Source organism: Oreochromis aureus, linkage group 19 (genome assembly GCF_013358895.1).
Source record: "Oreochromis aureus strain Israel breed Guangdong linkage group 19, ZZ_aureus, whole genome shotgun sequence".
Taxonomy (NCBI): domain Eukaryota; kingdom Metazoa; phylum Chordata; class Actinopteri; order Cichliformes; family Cichlidae; genus Oreochromis; species Oreochromis aureus.
In genome coordinates, this window is record NC_052960.1 from 16,327,420 (window position 1) to 16,348,120 (window position 20,701).

General features: G+C 36.8%; 2 protein-coding genes and 1 pseudogene across 2 annotated transcripts; 1 reads left to right on the forward strand and 2 right to left on the reverse strand.

Annotated features, from left to right (window-relative positions):
- Nucleotides 1-2,526: 2,526 nt before the first annotated feature.
- LOC120434992 (cathepsin S-like) lies at nucleotides 2,527-5,784 on the reverse strand. Its single transcript, XM_039603674.1, has 4 exons — nucleotides 5,685-5,784; nucleotides 5,344-5,486; nucleotides 4,998-5,195; nucleotides 2,527-2,550 (listed from the first exon to the last, which is right to left on the reverse strand). The coding sequence occupies exons 1-4, from the start codon at nucleotides 5,782-5,784 to the stop codon at nucleotides 2,527-2,529; spliced, it is 465 nt and encodes a 154-aa protein (XP_039459608.1).
- Nucleotides 5,785-10,436: 4,652 nt separating this feature from the next.
- On the forward strand, nucleotides 10,437-12,655 carry LOC116327232 (annotated as a pseudogene).
- A 2,653-nt stretch (nucleotides 12,656-15,308) lies between these two features.
- On the reverse strand, nucleotides 15,309-18,981 carry LOC120434993 (digestive cysteine proteinase 1-like). The gene is made up of 5 exons (XM_039603675.1): nucleotides 18,927-18,981; nucleotides 17,413-17,530; nucleotides 16,142-16,248; nucleotides 15,918-15,981; nucleotides 15,309-15,405 (listed from the first exon to the last, which is right to left on the reverse strand). The coding sequence occupies exons 1-5, from the start codon at nucleotides 18,979-18,981 to the stop codon at nucleotides 15,309-15,311; spliced, it is 441 nt and encodes a 146-aa protein (XP_039459609.1).
- Nucleotides 18,982-20,701: the final 1,720 nt, after the last annotated feature.

Here is a 20,701-nt window from a genome sequence, read left to right on the forward strand (position 1 = left end):
TTTCATCTAATCTAATGTAATCTATAGGGCAGTGCAGGGCTTTGTATCTACCTCTCCGCTGTGATATAACGGGCGGTCACGGTCACGTGGCTTTCCGTTGCCCTGGAGCTCCACCCATTTGTAGTTGGAGCAACAGAAGATGCCTGGGACAGTTCAGCCATAACTTTAAACTTCTCGTGCTCATACATGCTTGGAAGGATCTTGTCACTGAAGTGGACGCGCAACGAGATATCATAGCGTGGGTCAAGCACGTTCATCACAGTTTAAACCTTGTTTTGCACAACAGACGACGGCCTCCCGTCTGCAGCTAAACACCCCATTAGCTTTTAGCTTTAGCCGTCGGACTGGGCAGCAAAGGGCTGCTTAAATGCCGCAAACTCCTCTGCTCCGCTACTTGGACCGCTAGCGCTACCGCTTGACAGACTGACGACGCGCACCATACACATACTTTTTTTTCTTTTTCGAATCTTCGGATCACGTGCGTACCGAACCGTGGAGTGGGATCGGTTCGGATTTCGGATAAACCGTGATCCGTTGCACCCCTACTATCTACTGTACAAACAGACCCTCCTCAATAATGACAACAACAAAAATAATAATAATATTAATAATAATCATCATCATCATCATCATCATCATCAATCCATCCATCCATCCGCTTATCCTTTTCAGGGTCACGGGGGGTGCTGGAGCCTATTCCAGCTGTCATAGGGAATTCGGGGTGGAAGAATTTCAGGCTTAAATGTAATTTAATTAAATGCTAATTGGACCCTTAGTTATTGGCCATGTGCTTTTGATTTTATTTTTTCTTTCCACAGTGATCCTACAGGAAAATCAGGACTGGAATTAAAGTTAGCCATTCAGTTATTCAAGTAAAATCAGAATATACTTCTTGTGCCATTAAACAAAAATATAACAATCATGAGGGGAAAAAAAGAAATACTTTGACATTTGAAATGTCTATTCAAGAATAACAAACAACTAAATCACTTTTGCTTTTAGTCATCTTTAATAATTCAGCATTCAGCTGTGATAATAGAGGCCAAGTTACACAGGTCAGTCACTTTTGATGAAGAATGTGAATTTAACAAAGAAGTCGATAAAGTAGATGGAAACTACAGGGCTTTGAGCTGTTATACTACATTATGGCAGTACTAGTTATCACTCCACCTTGAGGCATTACCTCTGGACTAGGACAAAAAAATTGCACAGCCCGTCATGGTCAGTCAAAACAGCGTAGACTATCCAGTTATGTTCACATAGTTGTGCAATTACTCAAAGCAATATTGAAGTTGAGTATTTCATGCAAAAAAAAGGAAACTGAATAATTAGTCACATAGTTACATTATTTTCTGTTTAAAATATGCAATACAAGGAACACTTTTACAACATAAAGATTCTCACCTTACAATAGTAGTTTCTTCAGTAAGTCACTCTTCTCTCTCAATAAGGCTATCATTATCCAAAACCACAAGTAAAATTAGCATGTGCCATAACATGTTGCATAGCAGTCTTTTTCCTCCACTTCTACCTGAACAATCTGACTTGATTCAACAGAAAGAGAAACGTGTTGATGTCAATTAATTATGTTAATCCCTAACAAACACAAAAACTTTGTTTGTCCTTCAAGCGTGGCACAGAGTATGTTCCTGAGTATACACAGAGTGTTCCTGTATACTAAGCCAGCATTCCATGCATGGCCAGCCAGCATCTTGTACCCTGCTGTTATGTGCTGATTAATCTCAGGAGCATCTCTAAACAGCCTGCACCTGGGTTCTTGTATGATGTGCTAGACCCCACCCTTTATCGACCTTGTGCTTAGTGCTTGTTCCTGTGCTTCCATGATTAGTGCATCTGTGTTGTCGTTCAGTCCAGCTTTGTCTAGTCATTGGTTGGATTTTTCATTATCACCAACTTCTTCTATCTGCTGGTACCACATGCCATACATGGGCCTGTCCTTCCACCGTGATTCCTCTTCTTGCTGTTCTTTTTTCTTGTGTTTCTGCCAACTGAGGTATTTACTAAGCACATGATCAGCTGTGGCCTTCTTTCTGATGTACTCATGGATGTTATATTTTTGTATTATATTATTGTTTCATCCTGGTTGGTGATCCTGAACGTGACTAGTCTTCTTCCTCCTTCCCTTCACTTACTGTACCATAGAGTCTCAGTCTTAGGATGCTAAGGAGGTTTTTTGTCTTGATGTCAGTACTTCCATCTCCTTCTCTGGTCCCAGCACTGATGACTCGGGGATGTACATATTGATTGTTGTTCTTTGTCTTTAACTGACTCCTTTGTACTTGCCTTTGTACTCTTCAGGTATTTATCTGACTCATCAAGGAGAGTGATGAGTCTGCATACAGATGTGGGTTCGAACAGCTGGCCCTATGGGCCAGTCAGAACAACCTACAGCTGAATATGCTCAAAACTGTAGAGATGACAGTGGACTTCAGGAAGAGCCCCTCTCCACTATCCCCCCTCACCTTACTCAATGGCACTGTGTCTGCTGTGGAAACCTTTGGGTTTCTAGAATCCACAATCTGCCAGGATCTGAAATAGGACCCAATATACACACTATCATCAAAAAGGCCCAGCAGAGGATCTACTTGTGTGCATCCACTCAAGAAGTTGAACCACACAAACAGTGTGTGGCTCAATTTCCTATTGAAAAAGAACTAATGTCTGAGAGATAAGCATTGAGAAAAAAGTGGCTCTGCGGAGACTCCTTATATGAAAGGACCAGAGTTCTGTGCTCTGTTCTGTGCCCCTGTTTCCAGACATATGTCAAAGAATTATATTTTCAAAGAAAACATATTTTTATAGCCAGTTACTATATATGCAATAGGCTCTACTATATGTTCTTTCAAGTGGGATAAAAAGTTCTTTCACTGTACAAATTTGTCGCTCACACAGTACTGTATAATGGCAAATCTGGAGTCTGTAAAAAGCAGTCCAACAGTAACAGGGGACTAACCACATTGCAAACATTATATAAATTAGTTTTGAAAGCCACATAAGTGCAAAGTGTCCACATTATCATCACATGGCTCAGCTCATATTCAACTCATATTCAAGTGTTTCTCCATTCAGTACTTCCCCAAATCAGCAACTACTTGACCTCAACTGCAGTAAACAACTGCTAGATGTGTAAAAAGCCAAGCATTCAGTGAAATCTCTAAAAGCTCTGTGACACATGATCAAATCCTACAAATAAAACTGCAGATTCATTCATTGTCCTGAAAAATATTTCACCTCTAAACAAATGACCCATCATACTTAAATTCACTGTTTTTGCTGACATTGCATAAAAGGTTTCATTAAAAGTGGTGTCATTCAAATCTCCTCCTAACATAGAGCTCCACCTTTTTCCATTTCTGACATTTTCTCTTTGTTAATAAACTACTGATAGTCACCAGACCGGAGTGAAGCAATCATACTACACTCAGCTATATCAGAACTCTTCTCTGACATAGACATATATCACAGATAGGTATCATGTGTTATACCTGAGTCTTTGTGACAGACGCAGATACTGAGACAGGTAAGTAGCTACAGACAACTCAACACAGAGTTGCCAGATTGTTTAATCTACAGACTGTGACCATTTCTGACAAGAGCAACATCAGCATCACTCATGCCAGTGGATTGAAAAGTGACCAAGTGATCACAGGCCACTACAATTAACTGTCCAGGATTTCCATCTAAACTTTGAACAACACAAAATCATTAATTGTTGTGGAAGGCATTTCACATTATGGCAAACAAACAAATCTCTGTACAGTCATATTAAAAAAAAAGGAAGAATACCCACTTTAAATTCTAAGGTTCGAAGTGGTCTTAAAATGAGGTAAATACAACCTCAGACAAACTACAAAGCATGACATATTACACCAAGTCATTATTTAACACACAAAAATTTAGCCACAATGCAGAAACAGTGTGTCAAAATAGCTGCTGCTTCCTTCCATAAGAAGCCATTAGGGTGTATTTCTCTGTCAGGTGCTGAGAATTAAATGGACATGAACCCACTGCTGTACATTCTGCTAATCCATGACTGTTAAGTAACAAAGTAGAGGCTAACAATAGAACATCTGGTGTCATGGCTCAGAGCAAACAACTCATGCATCCTTGTAAAGAAAACAAAAGAAACGCGGACTTTAGGAAAGCTGCTCCGAGTCCCCCAGAGTGCCCTCTGGTGGACAGACACTGTAACATCTACATTCTCGACACAGTTAAAGACGGACCCTCTTCCTTCCCACATTCATGTCAATCTTTAATATTTTTCAGTAAATAAATGAGCCGACAACTCAGGTTGACAACTCATTACGTTTTAATAATAATTTGTCACAAAATTATACAGTCACATACAAATAGGTAGCACAAGTCAAAGGTCAGTAACGATTCATATTTTACATTTTTTTAGTTGGACAGAATACTACTCATCCAACATTTTATTTGATTTAAAACTCATAAACCATCATGGACTGTAGATTTTGATGGAGAAAATTAAGTTAATATCAGATGAGCAAATTGTTACTAATCACATATTTTGAATCCACAGGTCCTGCTTGCAATTTAAACTAACTTATCACCTTATCTTGGAAAATCTCATCAAGAATGTGTGACAAAGGTTTAAGAGAAGAAGTTTTATTGTCTTAATTTCTATTCTTCAACTGTTTTTGAAAAACAAAAAACAAATAAAAAAGAGAACAAACTATATCACATTATTTTATGTGTACCTGTAGTGATGATCGGTCAGACCGATTTGTAAAGAGAGTCAAATTAAAGGTATTAGACACTAATGAAAACATAACCAGCTGAAAACATTATGCACACCAATGTAAAAAAGGCTGAACTGACACCAGCGTTCCTGTCTTCCTGAAGTGCTGACCCTCCAGTGCACCAGGCTGCAATAAGACTGAGTCAATTTTTAAAAAGCAACAGTTCAGCAAAATACCTGTTACAACAATGAAGAAGACTGATTCCAAAATACTCACTACACTGAAGGCCCAGCAGGAGCCACACATCTTCTGATTCTTGACTTCAGTGACATATCCCTTATCCCTCCAGTCAACAGTGTCGGGCAGATCAATACCTTTAGGGAGCCGGAGGAAGGTAGAGCCACGGCGAGGCAGAGAAGCATTAAAGGAGCCAAGGAAGCCCTGAGAAATCAGCTTTTTGTACTCTTCATTTTCCTGATGAAGAAGATCAAAATTCATGGTTTTAAGTGTAATTTTTAAAGGCGTTATATGCAAATTGTAACCAAAAATACTCATGGCTACTCAAATAATGAACTTTGATGTGTCATTCTGAAACCTGATTGGCTTCTGTTTCTACACATACCATGTCAGCAAAGTAGGTCATACCAAGGCGGTAGGATTTGAAGCCCTGATTGGCCAAGATGTTGTGCATTAGCACAATTTTGCGGTTGGTGAGCCAGATCTGCTTCCGGTGACTCTCCTCTGATGGAGAGTTGTAGGATTTTCCTGTCAGTCGGAAAAGTCAAATATCAGAAACTGACTAAAAGAAAATCATGTGTAGTCAATTTTCATATGAATAAAAGTCTAACATTAGCAAAGAGAATTTTCCTTTATTTGAGAAAATATTTTAAAGACCACAAACATGATCAGAGCTTCTGACAAAAAGGAAAAATGAGAAACTACAGAAAGAGTCTGCTGTCTCATCAAACTTGAGCTTCCAGGCGTGAAACTCCAGATCTTCCAGAGAGATGCTGGCACAGCTGGATACAGCCAGAACAGCAGCAACAACAAGCAGCAACTTCATATTGACTGAATACATTACAGTAAGACTACATTACAAAAAATGTAATTTATAATTTATATACAGCAAAAACAAAATAAAAACAACATAATAGGTTTAAAATTGCAACATGATACTGTAAAACTTTTTTGTCCATCTAATACAAAAAGAAACAATTGCATTTTATAAATTCATTGTATACTTCAAGAATATAGCTATAGTAAATATATATAATTCAATTCAAATCAGTTTTATTTAGACTGTAGTCACCCCAGTGTCCTAAAGACCCTACAATAATTCAGAGAAAGCATCAGATGACCCCCTATGAGAAAGCACCTGAGGATAGTGGGAAGGTAAAACACTCACTGCTTTGGTGATAAAAGATTTAATTACTAAATGTAACAAATATCCACTGGAATTTAAAACTGTTAAAATCCTCCACTTCCCTACTGGACACTGTTCAAAATAAAATATATTTGGTTGAGGTCAGAGCAAGTGAGTGAAATGTTATCTTTGTCCTCCAAAGTTACAACTAGCTCCTCATCTCTTCCATGTTTCTCTTTATTAAAAAGCATTCGATTATAATGATTGTTAATCAGCTGCAAAGTCAATAAAAGTTCTCTGAATGTTTCAGTGAAAACTTTAATTAATTATTTAATTCACATATTCATATTCAGTGAATTTGGCAGCATAACGTTTACATTTCTGTGAAAACAAACACCTGGTTTTGGATGTATTTGTGGACAAGCTCAAAGAATAAGTGTTGAGAAACCTGAAAAAATGATAACCTCTTTTTCCAGTTAAACACCAGATATGTTTAGGTGTTATGTGCCTGCTGGTAGAGTCCCTCATAATTTTTTTTTTTCTTCAAATGTGTCATTACTGAAAACAAGTGGATATTTTGTATTTATGTGGGCTTTAAAGCTCATTTTATTTGTGTTTGCCTGCACTCCCTGTTGCTAGTGGAGCATTTTTTTTTCTGACATTATTTTATGTTTATCAGAATGTAACACTAAAAGTACGGCACTTCAGTTGTGTAGGTCTGAAAGCAGTATCTTAAAATGCATTCGATTAAATTAGGTTCGAGATATATAAGTGACTCCTGACAAATGATTTTTTTCTTGTCTTTTTTTTAATTAAGGTGTATCATAATGGCATTTTAAAATTAATCAGCCAGAAATGCATTACTTACTTCACTTGATTACTTAATGTTGATGATTCTGTACAGTCATGTTAAAGAAGAAAGTATACCCTTGTTAAATTCTAAGGTTTTAAAATGGTCTTAAAATGAGGTAAATAAAACCTCAGTTAAACTACAGAACATGACATATTACATCAAGTCATTATTTAATTCACAAAACTTACGAGAAAATGCAGAAACAGTTTGTGACAAAAGCTACTGCTTCCTTCCATAGGAAGTCATAAAGGTGTATTTCTGAGTCAGATGCTGAGAATTAAATGTATTTGAAACCACTGCTGTACATTCTGCTGACCTATGACTGCTCATTCACATACTCAAGTACCCACATTGTCAAGTGATGATTCCACTCTTTTAACAAAACATTTTATTCAGCAAAAGCAGTGAATTTAAGTGTCACGAATCATTCTTCAAAAGCTCAAAACCTTTTTGAGGGTACATCAGGTCCTCTGCAATTTGTTGTAGGATCTGACAAAGTTGTACAGAGCTTTTAGAGATCACTGAAAGCTTGGCTTTTCCAACTCCCACAGTTGTTCACTGGAAACAACAGTGATGACAGTCAGCATTCCTGGATCTTCTTTCCTCTCAAGTTTGTTTTTGTTTAGAGACATTGTTCTGTCTGAGCATGAGCCATGAGCTGATATTGGATGGCATGAGAGCAGCAGATTAGTTGCACTCGACAGGCCCAGACTTCTCAAGCTATGCTTGGTTATAATTCACACACTCTGCAGTTAAGTATTGATAAAATATATTGATCATAATACAAGTCAAAATATGTACCACTGAGAAATTTCCTTTGAAACTGACTTGTTAATACAACAGATAATAAAGTCAGCTAAAAAATATCAAATCTAGGCTCCATTACTTTGTTACTGTACAGTATCTTCACATTTTTCAGTCCAATCACCTCTTTTACCTACTTGCCTACTACTTGCATTTGAATATTAGATAAACATTTGCAAACCAGTCCCAAAAAGTTGATTCCTTTCATCTGGACGTAGCGTTTTCAGTGGGAGAAACGTTTCGTCACTCATCCAAGTGACTTCTTCAGTCTCAGCTGACTGCAAGATTCCCCAACCCTATAAGCAGTACATATGCATAATGATCTCACAAGGCTGTGAGGTCAGTTTATTGATGCAAATTGTCATGGCCATGATCAACAACCACTAATTAAAGACCACTGATCAAAGGTAAGGTACCATTCACAGAGTTGCGGAATGGCTGCAATCACAACAGTGTAAGATGGTGAAAGATGCACCCTTAGGCCCCTTCCTCTATTCAGAGATGGCGTCCTTGACTCCCCGCTCAAACCAGCGTTCCTCCCTCTCCAGGATGAGTCCACACTTCAGGCTTTTTGAAAAACAAAAAATGTTGAGTTCTAATTATTTATGTCAATTTAAACTAGTTTATGTCAGCTGAAACGAGTACAAACAGTGAATTCAGGTATGTTAATCCCCAGAATATGAGGATAAAGTCTGCTCTCACTCATGTTATATTTAGAAAAGCTCATCTTTCTTTGCACACTCACTAATTAACCTGATTTTACTGAAAAACTTTATTAAAAAGTATATTTATAGAATTTATGAAGCCCCTTTCAGATATTTTGAGGAGAACAAAGATTATTGTTAAACACATAAGCTCTAAATAAAAAAAAAAAGGGTACTGATGCTACTTCATGAAAGACATGCTTAATCTGTAATTGTAAGAAATTTCATTCATTTCTTGAATGAAATAAATTCATTCAATAAATTATTTGGTTGCTGTTTTAATGATTTGTCTTTCATGTGGAATTAAAAAATTCTTACTCACTGTCTGTTACACAGATGGACCCTCTTTACTGATGAAGCATAGAGGACTGGTATTAGCCTGTTAACCTTCTTACACTCTGATACTATTATTAATTTTATGGTGGTAAGGCATCTCAGAAATCAACTAAATAATCTAGGCCGCCCATAATAATTATAAATAATCTTATAAAATCTTAAAAAAAATAATGTTTAATTTTGTGTCCAAACCTTCTTACGTTTATCAAACTTGGGCACTAAAATTGCACCACTTTAATTGGGTAGGCCTTAAAAAAATGCAATAAATAATGCTCTTCTCCCATCTATGCAAATTTGGCTCTGTGTTTTGTTTTGTAGTCAAAATGATGTTCTTATAAACATACAGCTAACGATGCATTGCCATGCTTTTTTTCTATTAACGTCTCTGTTTAAATGAACATCTGTGTATTCAGCTGTTGTTTAGCTCCTCTAAACGGGTTGAACCTGCAGCACCAAGTATGTGTGTTAATAAGAGAGGGGTTGTTGTGTGTGTTTGAGGTCATTGTGGTCTCCATGCTTGCTGATTTTCTTTGTGCCTTAAAAACTCCCGGATACAGAAACAGCCAGAGGCAGAAAGGAGCTGTCTGTTGTCGAGACGGCTGGTAAAACTTCCTTTACCTAGTCTTACCGGCAGGAGTGGAGAATAGAGTAGAGGCACCTGGACAGGAAATGCAAAGGTAACAGTGTCAACAGATGCCCCCATGGCCATGGAAGGCATTTTGTGGGCAACAACAGGCAATATGAAAAGCAACATGTTTGGATAGCTGGGGGGATTTGCTTTGTACTGTATCTCTGTGTAATGTTGCAATACCAAACGAGAGCCATTGTGTTTTCTCATTAGAGCTTTATACTCTAAGCTTAGTTAATTTCACGGGTGAAGACAACATGGACGCCGGTGAATGTTGAGTAAACAAGACAAAACAACATCAATAAATCTTCTCTTTATGGTACATTTTTTCCTTAATAATTCTGATATGATAAAAATAGAATTGTTATAAAATAACAAAATTCCAAAAGTTAAAGATTTAAAAGCTATTCTGACACATTTGGGGTTTTTTGCATAATATATTGCATACTTTGTTTGAAGAGAAGATGAGGATACAAAAACAAGTTGAGAACAAAGAGGATCAAGGACTGCTGACTGTCACAATGAATCTCCACCCTGACCTCAACTCCAATGAACAACTGTGGGTGGTGGAAACGTTTTGTTAAAGGCGTGGTGTCATGCGATCGTCGTATTAATATATAGCCCAACCTTTTTCTATTTCTGGCATCATTTCTCTTTGTTGACAAGCTGCTGATAGCCACCAGCAGTCATAACTGTAATCAGCCATATAAGAACTATTCTCTGACATAGATGGATATATAACTGACAGGTGATTATACCTCAGTTTTTGCAACAGACACCAACACAGGTAAGCAGCAAACATTGGCAAGTGCAAATACACTTTTCGCTAATGCACTGCAAGATTGATACATTTGATAAAGAATTGTTTGGTGAGATGAAAAATAAACTCAAAGAATCAGAAGTGTTAAAGTGACATTTTATGAGATAAACCATTCTACAGCTGGTAAAAAAAACATCAGAAAACAGTCTGTGTGGCTTCTTGTGAGTCACAAAGATATCTGTCTTTCTCTGTTTGTGTGCAGTTAAGATGAAGTTGCTGCTTGTTGTTGCTGCTGTTCTGGCTGTAGTCAGCTGTGCCAGCTTCTCTCTGGAAGATCTGGAGTTTCACGCTTGGAAACTCAAGTTTGGTGAGACAGCAAACACTTTCTTTCCTCTTTTTTTTTAGCTTTTTGTCAGATGCTGTTGATTATGTTTTGTGATCAGTAACTTTAACTTTAAATTTGGAGAGAAGTATGATTTCATCCCCATGTTTCCTTGTGTTAAGCTTTAAAAGGAATAAAGTAAAATCCCTCACCTGACATTAGATTTTCATTCTTTAATAATATGATCATGACAGATTACATACATTCCTTTCTTTCTCTTTCTTATAATCTCTTTTACCAACTTGCAGAAAAATCCTATGACTCTCCATCAGAGGAGGCTCATCGGAAGCAGATCTGGCTCAGCAACCGTAAACTTGTGCTAATGCACAACATCTTGACCGATCAGGGATTGAAGTCCTACCGCCTTGGTATGACCTACTTTGCTGACATGGTATGTGTAGAAAAACATGTCATTCAGGTTTTTACTTGTCACCATTTTAATTGTCATCGGTATATGTAGTTGCAATTGGTAAAATTATATTTGAATAAAAACCCTTTTATCTTTTTTTCTCTCTTGACCAGGAAAACGAAGAGTACAAACAGCTGGTTTCCCAGGGCTGCCTTGGGCTCCTTCAATTCTTCTCTGCCTCACCGTGGCTCTACCTTTGTCCAGCTTCCTAATGGTACAGCTCTGCCCGACACTGTTGACTGGAGGGATAAGGGATATGTCACTGAAGTCAAGGATCAGAAACAGTGTGGCTCTTGTTGGGCCTTCAGTGCAGTGAGTACACATAACAGAGTTCTCTGTTAGTGAGAAACTTTGCTCATCTGTTGTCTGGTTTCAAAGCGACCCATTCTTATTGCAGACTGGTGCACTGGAGGGTCAGCACTTCAGGAAGACAGGAAAGCTAGTGTCTCTGAGTGAGCAACAGTTGGTCGACTGCTCTTCCAACTTTGGTAACAGTGGTTGCATGGGAGGCTGGATGGACTTTGCCTTTAAGTACATCAAATACAATAGAGGTATTGACACCGAGGAGTCCTACCCTTATGAGGCTAAGGTAAATAGACAACAGTTTGTCAAAAACATGTCACACCAGATGTCTCGTTTATCTAAAAGTCAAAGTCATTGAATGTAAACTATGAGGTGTTCATCACCCGACTATGATTATTTTTGATAAATATCAAGTTGAAAACTCATTCAGATAGTATTAATCTTGAAGCAGTACTACATATATACCACATGCATGAAGTAATATATAATACTGCTAGATATATAGTAGCTCCGAGACTTGTAAAGCCCACAGTGTTGACTTTTGACTTTGACTTTTGTTGTAAGGAGGCACTATATAAATAAAACTGAATTGAATTATTATAATAGTGATCTCCACTTCATAATGTGTCAGTATCATAAAAAGTTTAGTGAATTATTTTCTCTCAATTAGAATGGACTATGCCGTTACAACCATGATTCTATTGGTGCCACATGTTCCGGCTATATTATTGTTAAACGCTTTGAAGAACAAGCCCTGAAGGAGGCTGTGGCCACCGTTGGACCAATATCTGTAACTATTGATGCATCTCGGCCATCGTTCCAACTCTATGAATCAGGTGCAGGAATTGAAAAACTGTAGAAAGTGGAAAGCAAAATATCTTTAAAATATTGTTTAGTTTTCAACTGTCAGTCTAACTGATATGTACTTAAAGGAGTATATTATGATGACGGATGTGGAAGCATATTCTTGAACCATGCTGTGCTGGCTGTGGGTTATGGGACTGAGAATGGACATGACTACTGGCTGGTCAAGAACAGGTAAATGCCCTCACGTGATTCTCATATTTTCATTTATGTGCTAATCTCTAACATTTACTGAGTGATGATATACAGCTGCATAAAGGCATCTTATTTATGGTTTCACGAAGAGATGCAGATTATTAAGTGCTGTTGAACAACCTTTGTGGCGTTTTAGTTGCTAAATGTTGATCATTTGTCTCTTTCTGTAGCTGGGGTCTTGGATGGGGTGAGAAGGGATATATTAGGATGAGCAGGAACAAGAAAAACCAGTGTGGGATTGCTTCTGCAGCAAGATACCCTCTAGTCTGAAGAGGTGGGAGTAAACACACTCTCATTTTTTCCTTCTGGTTTGACAAAAATGTACTTAAAATGGCATTTAGACATAATATACCTCTGGTGGTCTGCACAGATTAACCTAAAACATGTGGCATTCTACAATTTGTAAATTCTTTTTTTAGTTAATTAAAGTTAAAAAACTAATAGTTTGCTTATGGATTCAAGAGCCTTACTTTTTCCTGGTTGGTGGTTAATTAAATAACTAAGAAATAAAATGTGTCACACTGACTTAAGAATTTACTTGTGTCTGTTTCACTTTGTTGAATCAATAACCATGCAGTGGTTTTTAATATTAGAAACTGTTAATTAATCCACTTTCATCCACACAGAGATATTCAGCAATTGTGAGATGGGGTTTCAGGGTTTCTGCAGACTTTTGTGTTTCCCAGAAAATAAAGCTGACTCACTGATTAACCCCCATTTGTTCCTGTAGAGGCTTCACTCAGAAATGTCTCATTAGATTTTAAAAATCATGACGATTTAAAATTTGTCACAAAATAATACAGTCACATACAAGATGAGTAATGCACATTTCATTTTCAAACAAAACTCAAAGGTCAATAAAGTTTAGCATTTTACAGTTTTTTAGTTGAATACGTTACTACTTATCCAGTATTCTGATTTAACATTCACAAACCTTTATAGACTACAGATTTTGATAAAGTAAATAAAGCTAATATTTGATAAGTAAATAGCCAAAAAGCAGGATAATTACAATATATAAGCATAGATGTGTTGTAACACCTGTTCCTTTATTTTTGTAATATTTGTGATTATCCAATATGCAATGTCATTTTGTGATATTTACAGTGCATTAACTCTATTTTAAAAGTGACAGACCTTGTTTTCGGTATAACTTTTGTATTCCTTTGAAAATAAATGCCTGGAAATTAATTTAAAAGTAGACCAGCTCTACCTGATCACAGAGTGGGAGACTTTGTTTCAGTTCTTGCATTGAACTACTTTGTCATGGTGAAAGCGGAAAACTTGGCAAAGGTCACTGGCTTGTATGAGCAGTCCTTACTTATGAAAATAATCTCTCATCTTCCTCTTCTCTTTTTCATACATGTCACTCCATCTCTTCATGTCGGAAATTTACATGTCTTTTTGCTTCTTTAAAAATACTAGTGACATTTGTGGAGCCAACTCTGCCCCCCTACTGTGATACCGCTGTCAGACTCTACTACAATCTGTAGCCATTTCTGAGAAGAGTAACAGCAACACCTCCACACTCATCCCAGTGGATTGAAACGTGATTAATCACAGGTTTATATGCAAATGAGACTCAAACTTCACCCTCACGCTTACACCACGTAGCATTCTGAATAAAACAAAACCATTAACTTCATTTTGTTGTGCAGTGAATTTCACAATGTGAAAAACAAATTAGACAACATATTTTTATAGTAAAAAAAACAGGAAGTAAACCCCTTTCAAATTTTAAGGTTTTACAATGTTCTTAAAATGAAGTAACCACAACCTCACATGAACTGCAAAACATAACATGTTACACCGTGTCATTATTTCTTTAACAAAAAATATGCAAAATGCAGAAGCACAGTGTGTGCAAAGGCTAAAGTATATGCTTACTTACCACCCTTATGTGCCTCCCTATTGAGGAGGCTCTGGCCTTTTACAAGTGTACAGTGGAGAGCATCTAGAGCCTGAAAAATAATTTTAAAGTAAACACACTGCTTAGACTGCCCTCTGGTGGACAAACATTAACACAAATGGAGGGTTGTTTCTCTTGTCTTTAAAAATAAATGGATGGATGGATTAATTATTTGTCTAAATAAACCTTTGATTTTAAAATATTTCAGTTGCATTTTTTTCTCAAAATAATCGCTTAAGAATAATAATAATAATAATAATAATAATAATAATAATAATAATAATAAGGACAAAGAATCATTTTTCCTGAGTGGAGGCTCAGCTACCCAGCATTTTTGAATTTGTTTATTCGTTTGCTTTACTTAAACATTCTGTCTTTGATTCCTGGTTTGTTTATTGTGTATATTTCTTTTATGTTTTCTAAGCATATTAATGTTTGTTCTCTTTTTCTAGTAGCTTTAGTGTTTACTGTAATTCCTTCCTCATGCCTCCATCCTGCCTTCTCAGGATTTCCATATTATGTTCATTTATGTGTCTCTGTTTTTCCTTTTCAGTTTTCTCAATTGTTAAATGTGCACTATTTTAGTTTTTCCTTGTCTTGTCTTCTGTTGTTGTGTTTAGCTGAGCTTTTGTTACACCTCACTTTCAGATAGACTCCACTTCCCATACCAGCTGTGACGAGTTTAATTTCAGCGTTCCCAAGATTTAGGTTTCGCCTTTTGTTATTTGTCATCAGCCAAAACAAACAGCTTGCCTTCAGGTAAACTCCACTTGCCATACGAGCTGAAACTAGTTTAGTTCTGCTGAAATTAGGCGTGAATAAGATAAAGCAAGCATTTGTAACATCAAAGGTCCTTTCATGTAATTTGATTAGAGCAAAATTTATTGTTAAACATATAAACTCTGAGAGAAGGTAAAGGAACTGAATCTAGTTCATGGGACACACCCTTAATCTGCAATCTTTGGAAATCATATTTGAGGAAGATGATCAAGTCAGTTTGTTTATTTCCTGTTGGAGTTTGACTTGGACCTCCTCCAGGTGCATGACTCATCATTTTTTCGCCTCACCCCCACGTGATCAAGGCAGATTGCAGTCACTCCCTGAACTTTGTTCTGCTGGAGGTTTCTCTCTGTTGACAGAAAGGGCTTGAGGCCACTGTTGCTGTGAACTCACACTGTAAAAATAAAACCTGACTATAATTCAGTAGAGTCTTTCTATACATTTCATTGACATTGTAGCCTCAAGGCACAGGTTTTACTACTAACAAACTGTTATTAATTTGTTATGAAGTACCAACTGCAGGTTGAGACATTCATTAAATGGTAAAAAAAAAATTAATTAAAGATATTTAAACTCATTTAAACAAAAATATCATCCTTGGAGGCTCTACAGGAAAAAACAGGAATTGATCAGTAAGCAGGTTTTATTCTTTGGGGAACACAAAAGTCTGCAGAAAACTGTGCACACAGATGCAAAATATCTCTCTCTGAAAAATGCGTGCTAAAAACCACACATCACCAACACACTGAAAAACACACAAGGAAATTTTTATATTTCAGTGTGCAACATTTTTTCCCCCCCACATTTATTGATAACTTTTAAAGAGTTATACCCCTAATCAACAACAACACACCAGAAACAAAACAATATGTTATTACAAAACTTGCTAATTAATTAATTAATTACCTAATTAAATACATAAAGAAAATAAGCACCACTGGTTTCCACCTCACTGAGGAAAGTGCAGGACCTGGAAATACAATAAAAATAGCAATTAATTATCTGTAGGATGCAAACATATTTTTAGCCTAATCTGTGCAGATTATCAGGGGTTAAGATGTTAATATGTAATTTTGAACCAATTTTGGTTAAGCTAGAACAAGAAAGAAAGATACAGCTGAGTTTCTTACCGCCTCTTGAGACCAGAGGGTAGCTTGCTATAGTAGCAATTGCACACTGATTGTTCTTGTTCCTGCTCATCTTAATATATCCCTGCTCTCCCCAGTTAATACCCCAGCTGCAGAAAGAAAGAAATTAACAACACTTAGGAGATAATGGTTGTTTTCACACTGACAGATTGACAGCATGTAGATCTGTAATTTGTTGTGAAGCCATAAATAAGATGCCTTTATGCAGCTGTGTACAGTGTTGGGGAGTAACGGAATACATGTACCGCCGTTACGTATTCAGAATACAAAATATGAGTAACTGTATTCCGTTACAGTTACCGTTTAAAAAGGTGGTATTCAGAATACAGTTACTTTGTTGAAATAAATGGAATACACGGCGGTACTTCCCTGTTTCATATTGTCGCGGGTCAGGATTGTTTGGGTTTGTTTGACAGCTACGTTCTGTTGTTCCAGGCGGCAGCGTTACGGTTGCCATGGTTACAGGGTGACGCGCTCTCTCTCTGCGTGTTTCCTGGGTGAGAGAGCGCTTTTTTGTTGTTGTTGTTGTGCTAAGCTAAAAGGCAGAATGCTACAGGCATAGCGCTAAAGCATGTAGCCTGATGGGCAGTGTAGTCCGTGCTGCAGGGAGAATGGACTACCATACCCGTTATGTGTCTGTGAGCGAGGGAGGGAGAGAAAGGAAAAGTCCGAGCTGTCACGGAGCAAAAACGGGAGCTGGAAGCATGTAAATATAATAATAACCACAGCAGCCAAGAAGAGTGCCTGACGAGCCCAGCTGTAAGTAAGCTATTAAGACTCAACTGTACACTGTGTTCGTGTTTTCCTCCGGAAAAAATAAGTTCCGTTGGAGCAGCCTTTCAACGCCACTCTCTGTCTCCCGCAAGCAAAGTTGACCCAGACAACAAAGTAAAGCTATTTTTCGGCTACCAGCCCGACACGAACCCGACGTATTAGCCAGAGGTCCCTTTACTACGTTTCGGAGCCGCGGACCTTCAGTAACAGTAATAAATCACAGCAATAGGACATTCATGTAGTTGTAAACAGCATGATAATATATTAAGTATTCCAAAGTATTCAGAATACGTTACTCTCATTGAGTAACGTAACGGAATACGTTACAGAATACATTTTGGGGCATGTATTCAGTATTCTGTAGTGGAATACATTTTAAAAGTAACCTTCCCAACACTGGCTGTGTATCAGCACTCAATGAATGTTAGCAGGAACGAAATGCATGAATTTTAATATAGACATCACATGCGGGTATTTACCTGTTCTTGACCAGCCAGTAGTCATTTCCATTCTCAGTACCATAACCCACAACCAGCACAGCATGGGAGTACGTTTCATTGCTGCATGCAGGCTCATCATACAATCCTTTAATAAAGCCTGCAGACAAATGGTGAGCGGTAGCTAAAATCCTTTAATAAAAATCTTACATAAACCTTTGCAAACCAAGAGAAGACATTCATTTAAAAGATTTCTTTCCAGTTTGTCTCCTTCTTCTGAGGTTTGCAAGCCTAAGGCCATATAAGCAGCCAATGTTTCACATGGCAACTGAGTCCACATTTCGCGTTTTTATACAACAAAATTGTTCATTTTTAATTATTTTTTTGTTAACTGAAACTAGTTTATGTCAGTCCAGATAAGTACGATCAAAATTCTTGATATTAAGCCCCTAATAATATGAGGATAAATTCTGCTCTCACTCACATTACCCAGAAAAGCTCAACTTGTTTTGCAATATTCTTTAACCTGATGTCTATGAAAGCATGACTGTAATTAAAATTTAATTTAATATGTAATTAATACATTTATACCAATTGGATAGTAAAAATGTATTAATCACCTTTAAGGTATTTTGAGCAGAACAAAAATCACTGTTAAATAAATAAGCTATATATGAAAGTAGGTAACTGAAGCTACTGAAACAAATGCTTAATCTGCAAACTTTAAGTAATTAAATAATTACAATTCATAATCTAAAATCATGGAAAAATACAGTGATCAAGTCAAGTTGTTTATTCATTCTCATATTAAGCACTGATTTGGTTTGTACGATTCCTCAGGTTCATTTGCATTGACCTGTAACTACAAACAGACTTGCACAACGCAGCCATGATTATGCAACCCTGTGGGTTTGAAACTGGTACAAACTTTTCTCCTATCCGTCCACTAACAAGTACCATCTTGCTAATGTCACTAATCTCACTTTAGCCTTTTTCAGTTAAAAAAAGACTTTTCACCCTCAGTTTCCTCTCCTGAGAGGTGGTTTAGAGGTGCTTGTTTGAGCATTGATCATCTAATGACATATTTACTTTTTGGTGTGCTTAACTGTGCTTTTGACACAACCTATCCTGTTCTAGCATATTAATTTTATTTTAATTCGTATTCTTCATTTAATTAAATGCTGTGAAATCATGTACAATGTATTACATGTTTAATTTATAGCAATAAACAATAAAAATACCAAAATATGAAAAAAATATAATTGACAAATTCATGTCATACATTGCAGATAGTAATAACTACAGTGCATTTAGACAAACATGCAGGCTCTCAAAAACAAATCTTTTTAGAGTTCTTCCCTGAGGAAAGACTAAAAAGATAAATGCGATAAAAGATAAATATACTTGGCTGAGCTCAGAGGTGAATGAAATCTTTTTCTTGCAAGTTTGGAAGAAAAACTGTCCATTTGGACATCCCTCCTCTAGGAACTCAGTCTGCGTGGAACTCTTTTTTCTTCTCCTCTCCCCTTATGTATTATTTTCATTGTTTTTCTTACCTTCCAACTTGTTCCGACCTGTCTTCCCAATGTGATGCTTGTGCAATGTATGCATGGTGGGAGAGGGGTCAAATTTTCACAGCAGGTAATATGTATGTGTGACATTGCATGTGACAAATAAAGGCTTGATTTACTGATTGATTAAAAAAAAGTAACATAAAACCAAAAAGAAAAGTTTAAACATGTGGTAGTCAATAAGGTGTAACAATCAGTGCTTTCAGTGTGTTAATAGTTGGATGGGTGACTGAATGTTAAGCATGCATAGTGTTGTATGGTGTAAAAGCTAAAGCAAGTCCAAAGAAATCCAATCAAATAACATGTTGCGTTGGGTATGCCTTATCGGAGCATCACATTAAATTCGTTTTATGATTTGTGCATTGATACTTACAGATGTTTGTTTTTTTTCCTCTTCCCTTCTTTTTCAGATTAAAATGCTGTGTCATTGTGGTATTTTAAAATGCTGGTTCATCATTGCTAAATGATGAACCAGCTAAAATGCTCCAAAACAACACTGCAGCATCAAAGTCCCTTGCTTAAGCCAGAAACACAGCACAGACACTTTCTTTCTCAAAATGCCTTGCTTAAGAAAAGTTACCGTTTCTGCAAGTAAGGCATTTTGAGGAAGTTGATGTTTCTGTAACCAAGGCGTTTTGAGGAAGTTAGTATTACTTGTGAGCTTCTGGTCAAAGCAAGGTACACATGTATGTTTGTGGTGTTTCTGCTGTGTTTCTGATTTAAGCAAGGTATGTGTGTAAGTCATTGCATTTCTGGCTGATGAAATTGAATTTTAAAATACCTGTGGGTTTGAAAGACTGTGGGATAATTCTCTGGTTTGTCTACTTACAAGCACCATTATGTTAATGCCACTAATCTCCTCTTCAATAGAATTAACTCAGAAATTTGGGCATGTATTCCAAACCTATAAGCATTTTCCTTATGTTGGAACCTCTTGTGTTTTCAAATATTTCTAAATCCTGAAATTTTCTGATTTGTTCATGAAGTTCACATGAAAATCTGTGCACCTGCTAAACAAAATATATTTAAATGTTTTTATTTAAATTATGGAGAAATTGAAAGGGAAATCAGGACTTCATTAAAAAGTGAGGTAATCACTTTTTAATGAAGGTAGGAATAGCGATGTGTTGTCAAGCATTTTTTCCTCATTCTCTGATAGAAATACAGATGAAAAAACCCAGAAAAAAACAGCAATGTGTTGTAAAATTATGCAAAGCATTTTGAGGAAGCTGGGGTGAGAGACTGGTTGTAAAATAGGAACATTTGCTAAACTGTTGTCTGGTTTGAAATGGACTAATCCTTATTAAAGATTGACTCACTAGAGGGTCAGAACACCGTGAAGACAAAAAGCTGGGTCCCTGAGTGAGCAGCAGTTTTCAGGGTGTGTTAATCATGATGGCAATGTATAAAGCAATGTATACTACTGCTGAAATAGTAGCCCTAAGCCCTCTAAACCCGACAGTACTAGCTATTTTATTATACTTTGTTAGATTCATATTCTTTGTCAAACTTGACCTTTCTGCATGGCTTCTATTGTCCTAAGATTTGTATAATAATGAGGTATTATTCTTTTAAGAGATACAGCCAAAAGAATCAATACACGATTGAGATATTGGTGCCTCTTTCTCCAAATTCTAGGACTATGATTACCAAATGGAATGCAAACTTTATTTTAATCTCAAAACAGAAGCATTTCCAATTTCCATCTTTCCATCATCACAAACTTGGCATCATCTCCGGGTAAGATGCCAATGTCAATT

What these genes read in the sequence shown, in the direction of transcription:
- LOC120434992 (XM_039603674.1), bottom strand. Translation starts at nt 5,784, where the DNA reads ATGAAGTTGCTGCTTGTTGTTGCTGCTGTTCTGGCTGTATCCAGCTGT. An exon ending in TGACCTACTTTGCTGACATG is followed by an intron (nt 5,196 to 5,343) that starts GTATGTGTAGAA and finishes CTTCTTCATCAG; the next exon opens with GAAAATGAAGAGTACAAAAA. An exon ending in CCTGCTGGGCCTTCAGTGTA is followed by an intron (nt 2,551 to 4,997) that starts GTGAGTATTTTG and finishes GTCCTATTTCAG; the next exon opens with ATCCTGGCAGATTGTGGATT.
- LOC120434993 (XM_039603675.1), bottom strand. Translation starts at nt 18,981, where the DNA reads ATGCATACATTGCACAAGCATCACATTGGGAAGACAGGTCGGAACAAG. An exon ending in CCCTCTGGTCTCAAGAGGCG is followed by an intron (nt 15,982 to 16,141) that starts GTAAGAAACTCA and finishes TTGTATTTCCAG; the next exon opens with GTCCTGCACTTTCCTCAGTG. An exon ending in TTCTTTATGTATTTAATTAG is followed by an intron (nt 15,406 to 15,917) that starts GTAATTAATTAA and finishes TTATTTTTACAG; the next exon opens with TGTGAGTTCACAGCAACAGT.